General features: G+C 42.6%; 1 protein-coding gene across 2 annotated transcripts; it reads left to right on the forward strand.

The window, feature by feature from the left end:
* Positions 1-470: 470 nt before the first annotated feature.
* NDUFB4 (NADH:ubiquinone oxidoreductase subunit B4) lies at positions 471-6585 on the forward strand. Of its 2 annotated transcripts, XM_069555267.1 has the most exons (4): positions 588-814; positions 1838-1958; positions 4936-5082; positions 6463-6585. In XM_069555267.1, exons 1-3 carry the CDS (start codon positions 635-637, stop codon positions 5070-5072), a joined length of 438 nt encoding a protein of 145 aa, XP_069411368.1. In that variant the 5' UTR covers positions 588-634; the 3' UTR covers positions 5073-5082; positions 6463-6585. The 2 variants fall into 2 exon arrangements, with proteins under 2 accessions (XP_069411376.1, XP_069411368.1); XM_069555275.1 differs by lacking the exon at positions 1838-1958 and having other exon boundaries at positions 471-814.
* Positions 6586-6872: the final 287 nt, after the last annotated feature.

Genomic DNA, 6872 nt, shown 5'->3' on the forward strand with positions numbered 1-6872 from the left:
AAAGTGAAAGTGAAGTCGCTCAGTCGTGTCTGAGTCTTCGTGACCCCATGGACTGCAGCCCACCAGGCTTCTCCGTCCATGGGATTTTCCAGGCAAGAGTACTGGAGTGGGGTGCTATCGCCTTCTCCGTAGCCTTGACTAGACGGACCTTAGTCGGCAAAGTAATGTCTCTGCTTTTGAATATGCTATCTAGGTTGGTCAGAACTTTTCTTCCAAGGAGTAAGCGTCTTTTAATTTCATGGCTGCAATCACCATCTGCAGTGATTTTGGAGCCCCCCAAAATAAAGTCTGACACTGTTTCCAAAAAAGCGACAGATTTGGAGGCGGGTAGGGGAGGGAAAGTGAACTCCGGGAGTTGGTGATGGACAGGAACTGAGCGACTGAACTGAACTGAACTGAGAGGAGGGAAGCAGGGGTGGGGGAAGGCGAGCAAAGCACCTTGCGCAAGCGCAGATTGCCACTAGAGGGCCAGGACAGTGAGGAAGGAAGGTTGAGGAAAGAAGCTAGCTGAACTCCTTTAACTCCATCTTCAACCTCTGGCTAACGCGCAGGCGCACTTCCTCGGGACGAAGGTCAGACTGAAGTGGGCGGGCCTTGGAGTCGCGCAAGCGCAATTTTGCGCCGGGTCGTCAAGATGTCGTTCCCCAAGTACGAGCCATCGCGCTTGGCCAGCCTACCTACTACCCTCGACCCAGCTGAATACGACATATCTTCTGAAACCCGGAAAGCACAAGCCGAGCGGTTGGCCATAAGATCCCGGCTTAAACGGGAATACCAGCTTCAGTACAACGACCCTAGTCGCCGAGGGGTTGTCGTGAGTGAGGGGCCAGTGGGTGGGAATCGAGGGGCCAGAGTCAGGACTGTCCGGTCTGACTGCTCAGCCCAGACGTGCAGGGGGACCAGCAGCGGGTTGGTCACCATTGCTGAACAATATTTTAGACATAGGTCCTCTTCCAGGCCCAGAGAGCAGGCAGGTTCATTAGTCCTTTGACCTTGGGCAGGATGTTTGGTGGTAAAGAGGACGGATTGTGGATTCACACCTGGCTGGCTTTGAGTCTCGGCTAGATCACTTCCCGCCTGAGTGATCTTGAAAAAGTTGTTGAACTCTGCTGCTTAGCCTCGGTTTTCCTGCCAGAAAAATGGGGATAATATTGTACTTCCTGTCTTATGAGGCTCTTAGGATTAAACGAGATAAGGCAAGTGACCGGCCGGCACAGTGCCTGGCTTGTGATGAGTGTTCAGAAAATGTCGCGGGGAGAGGGGTGTTTTTTTTTTTTTAAGCTGTTTTCCACTTTTCAGTTCACAGTTGAGGCAATACTGCTCTCTCCTGATGGGAATATAGTGATTTTTAAGTTTGTATCTTTTAAAGACCCAAACAGGCTACAGCTTACTGAAGCTCTGTGCTTTGGAGTCAAACACCAAGGGTCTAAGTACTGGCAAACTAAATGACTTTGTACAATATCCCAGACCCTTCTGAAACTTAGTTTTCTAGTTTTCATTTATGGAAATGTTAGTACATTCTTTATAGATCCTTGTGAGGTTAAATGAGATAGTCTGTATAACACTCTTGGCACATGCCCAGTAAATTGAAGGGTATTATTATTTAACAAGCATGCTTTTAGATAATTTTTGTACAAGAACTGTTTAAATATGTCAGATATGATATTAAAACACTTTTCCCAACAATTACATTGGTATTCTGTAGGAATTTTTAGGAAGTTATGAGGATTGAAGGGAATTTACAGTGTGCCAGGCACTATTGAAACTCTTTCTGAATGATATTCAGATATCACAGCTATTCAAAGAGTTAAGCTCTATTACTGTCCCCATTTTACAGATGGGAAGGACCAACTGGCAAGTGATAGAGCAGAATTTGAACTGTAGTCCATGTAACCCAAAGCATCTTCTTACGTTTGGCTATATTGTCTCCAGCCAGAACCTCTTTCACTTGGAAGAAGGTGTGGAGAGAGATATTCATTATATACATACTCACGTGCTTGGGTTTGGTATGCTAGATAGTAAGATGTAGTTTTTAAAAAAAGAGTCTCTCATAAAGTCTCTCTCAAAGAGAGTCTTTGAGTCAGACCTAGTTGAGATTTAAATTCCAGATTTTCACTTTTCCAGTTCTGTGACCCAGAGCAGTTATAGTTTTGCCATGTAAAACAGGTTTTACACCAGCCTCGTTGATTGTTAAGTAAATGTGTGTGTGCTCAGTCATATCCCACTCTGCGACCCCATGGACTGTAGCCCGCCTGCCAGGATCCTCTGTCCATGGAATCCTCCAGGCAAGAATATTGGAGGGGGTTGCCCTTTTTCACTCTAGGGAATCTTCTCAACCTAAGGATCAAACCCATGTCTCTTGTGTCTCCTGCCTTGGCAGGCAGATTCTTTACCACTGTGCCACCTGTGAAGCCCCTAAATAAATGAATGCCTGACTATTATATATTGAGCAGTACATCCAAGTTCTTTGCCTAATCTTTTAAGAATGACTTATTCAGTGAATAAGTAATTGCTTAGAGTCTGTTACATGCCAGGCCTTCTTACAGATACTGTAGTGACAATGGAGAACAAACAGGCAAAGACTCCTGTCCCCATAAAGCTTTGTTTCCAGAGGGAAGACAAGTAATAAGTTAAAAAATTAAATTGTTTAGCGTGTTAAGTAGTGGTTAAGTGATGAGAAGAAAAATAAAGCAAGGAAGGGGGGATTAGGGGTGTGTGTATGTAGAAGCGATAGAGCAGCTATAATTTTAGAAAGGCTCAGGAAAGGCCTCACTTAGAAGGTGACATTGAAGAGTTCAGAAAACTGAAGTGAGGGAGCTAGCCACTTAGCTCTCTGGGAAGGTAGCGTTCTAGTATGGGAGACAGCAAGTACAAGGGTGCCACGACAGGAGTGTGCCTCATTAATCTCCCAAATACTGAAGAGACTGTTGTGATTAACATAGAGAAAGGTGAGGGCAGAGTAGGAAGAGATGAGATGGGAAAGGTGCCTGGAACTAGATCACACCAGGTCTCATAGGTCACTGAAAGGACTTTTCTAAGTTGGATGTTCCATAATCAGAACTTATATTTTAACAACATCTCTGGCTGCTTAGTTGAAAAAGAGACTATGGGAGAGCAAAACTAGGAGCAGGGAGACTAGGACCTTGTTGCAGTATTCTAATTTCTTAGTTGATGGTGGCTGCAAGGGTGGTGGCAGTGAAGTTGGTAAGACATGATCTTTTCTGGTTATGTATTGAAAGTAGAGCCAGCCAGGTTAGCTGGTAGATTGGATATATAGTGTAAGAGAAGGAGAGGGCTCAAGGATAACTCTCAGGTTTTTGACTGAAGTGAAGAATGAAGTTGCAGTTTGCCAGGATAGAGAAGAGTGTGAAAGGATCAGGGATGGAGGTGGAATGGCATGTTGGGAAATCGGTTTGGGATACATCACATTTGGCATCACATTTGCTGGTTAAACTTCCCTGATGGCACAGATGGTAAAGCATCTGCCTACAATGCGGGAGACCTGGGTTCAATCCCTGGGTTGGGAGGATCCCTTGGAGAAGGAAATGGCAACCCACCCACTCCAGTACTCTTGGCTGGAAAATCCCATGGATGGAGGAGCATGGTAGGCTACAGTCCATGGGGTCACAGAGTCGGACATGACTGAGCGACTTCACTTTCTTTTACTTTTCTTTTACTGGTTAAACAAGTCAGCCTTGAGCAGGGAGTGCAATATTATGTCTCCTGTTCAGGCTAGAGGTCTAGAGCTGGAGTTATACTTTTGGGGAGTCATCTGCCTATAGGACAGGGAGGCCTGCTGTGCTGCAGTCCATGGGGTCACTAAGAGTCAGACACAACTGAGCGACTGCATTGAATTGCCTATAGGTGGATATGTAAAGCCATATGACTAGAGATTATCAAGGGAGTGAATGTAGATAGGAAAGACCCATGGGTCTGAGGTCCACCCTTAAGAGATTGGAGAGAGAAGTAGGAAGGGAGAGAAAGAGACTAAGGGAATAGCCAGAGTTAGGAGAAAAGCCAAGCTGGCGTGTGCCCTGGAAGGGATAGATAGAAGAATAGACAGATGTTTTATTCTTTCAGGTATAGAGCTCACACGTCCTACTGAACCTGTATCTTGTGTCTTCACCTTCTTTACTGTCTCTGCAAACAGTTTCATTTAAAATATCACTGTGGGAGACTTCCCTTGTGGTACAGTGGTGAAAAATCCACCTTCAAATGCAGGGCACCTGGGTTTGATCCCTGGTTGGGGAACTGAGAACCCACATATTGCCAGTTAACTAAGCCCTCACATCACAACTACTTTTTTTAACCGAGACAATCTGATTATTTTTCTTTAACAAGTTTATCCTTTTGAAAAACCATTTTAATAGTGTGAAATGTAATAATTTTGCTCCTAAAACTACCAGCTAAGGCAGCTCAAAAACCTTTAAGTTCAGAGTTAGCCTACCTCAGTCTTCATCCTTCCTGCAGTTTATTTGTAGCCTGGAGAGACTGGCATGGGTGTAGCATTAGAAAGGGTCCTGGAAACAAAGTTGACAGTATGATAGAGCACATGAAATCTGTTTGTCTTCATTGGAAATACTGCCTACTTCAAGAAAGGCAGTGAAGCCAAAAACAATCCAGAAAAAAATAGAAAAAGGATTAAAAAAAAGTGCCTTCTCTGACTGCTTAAAATGATTAGGATTCTTAAATCAATGGAAAGCTGAAGGATAATATGAGTGTTTTAAATTGTGAACAGGATCATCAGGAGAAATTAGTCAACAAATGCTAGAAATGTGTGATCTTCTCTGAAGCTATGTAGGAATATTTGAGATATACCCTTAACTGCAGGAGAGAAGAAAGGGTATCGCCTCTGCTCCAGAACAAAAGTCCTGATGAGATTGCTTCTCAGTGTGGAACTTCATTTCCTGTATCTTTTGTTTTCATTCGTTTTAGGAAGATCCTGCCTTGATTCGTTGGACCTATGCAAGATCAGCAAATGTCTATCCCAATTTCAGACCCAATACCAAGACCTCCCTCTTAGGAGCTCTGTTCGGAATTGGGCCCCTCATCTTCTGGTATTACGTTTTTAAAACTGACAGAGTAAGTACTTGAACCTTGTGTTTGGTGACTGTGTGATAGGTTCCTGCTGCGCAGGCTGCAGCTCTCTCTCACTCGATAATTCCCTTCTTGGCTTTCTACTCCTCCTCCTTACCTTTCCTTTTATCTTCTCCTACCTTTATCCCTTTCCAGCTGAATTAAAAACCGGAAGTTTCATTTACATGTTTAGTTTTATTGCTCTATCCTTTCAACTCATGTAGAAATATTCCCTCTTAAAAACCACAGTTGTTTCTTGGTCTTTCAAATTTAATATTAGTGGCTGCTCTAGAATTTAAAATAATGAACTGGTCCCTTTAAATATGTAAGACTTGAACTTAGTTCAGGGCGGCGTCTTCCTGATGTATTCTAGATGAGGTAAGGAAGTTGTGTGTGTGTGTTTGTGTGTGTGCACTCAGTTGTGTCCAGCTCTTTGTACCTCCATGGACTGCGGGCCACCAAGCTCCTCTGTTCATGGAATTTTCCAGGCAAGAATACTGGAGTGGGTTGCTAGTTCCTTCTCCAGGGGATCTTCCTGACCCAGGGGTTGAACCTCTGTCTCTTGTGTCTCTGGCATTGGTAGGCGGATTCTTTACCACTGTACCACCTGTGTATATTAAACAAGAGGATACAGAAATAACTTAAAAAGTTAATTGCTTTTTTCTCATTAGATGTACAGAAGTTAAGATTTTCCATTCTGATTAACCTTTAGGTGTTGTTTTAAAGATATATTTATTGGGTTACATATTAGCAGAATACATGTATCACTTTGTATGTTCCCTGTCTGCTCTGCGTGAATTTCAGTTATATTGGTCACATTGTGTGAGTCAATGTTAAAACATTGATATTCCAACAGTAGAGTAGCAGAAGCAGCCTGTGGTGGGGATCACTGCCATCAGACGCCTGGGTATGTGATTGCATAGAAAGCCAAGCTTATCTTTGACACTAGACCAGTCTGATACTAGATCCCCAACCTGAGCCCACAGGCCTCATGTTGTCATCTACACTGGGGCCCACCAATGTGTTAATAGCTCTGCCTTAAACTGGTCAATCCACTCTCCTGTTAAAGTGTATATATTTTCATTATCTGATAAATTATTGCTTAACAGAAAGGTAGGCCACACTTACCAGAAGGTATATGCCTTTTGCTTTCAGTGTATGCTATTTGGTGGGGTAATATAGATATTTTTCAATGGGAGTGGTTTCTTACTATCCCTTTATTTCTTCAGATTATTGCTTCCTCAGTCACACTGTGCAGACTTTAGACAATGAGAGATTGGAATTAGGTTGGGAGTGTTTCTTCTTGTTTTTCAGAGTTACACCATGAATTGTACCAGAATGCATTGTTTTTGATGTACTTTTTTTTTTTTTTTTCTGTTTGTGCAGGATAGGAAAGAAAAACTTATCCAGGAAGGAAAATTGGATCGAACATTTAACATCTCATATTAAGTCTGACAATGATGTCTATATGTACTATTGTTTAAATAAATCAATTAATCACTAAATAAATAGTTTTCTTTCTTAATATTACTTGGATTCAGCAAACATTTGCTGAACATTGTGGAATCCCACTTTGTAAGAATTCAGTTTAATGAAGAAACAGATTCATGTTCATTCATGCAGTCATTTAGCAAATGAGTGTCTGCTATAAGCCAGGCATTGTGCTGCGTGCTGAGAATATAGCAGTCAGTAGGACAAACTTGGGCCCTGTGCTTTAGAAGTACACACTCTGACAAGTGTTTATTCAACAGTTATTATATGAGTGCTTATTATGTATCTAGTACTATTTAAGACCT

Source organism: Ovis canadensis, chromosome 1, assembly GCF_042477335.2.
Source record: "Ovis canadensis isolate MfBH-ARS-UI-01 breed Bighorn chromosome 1, ARS-UI_OviCan_v2, whole genome shotgun sequence".
Classification (NCBI taxonomy): domain Eukaryota; kingdom Metazoa; phylum Chordata; class Mammalia; order Artiodactyla; family Bovidae; genus Ovis; species Ovis canadensis.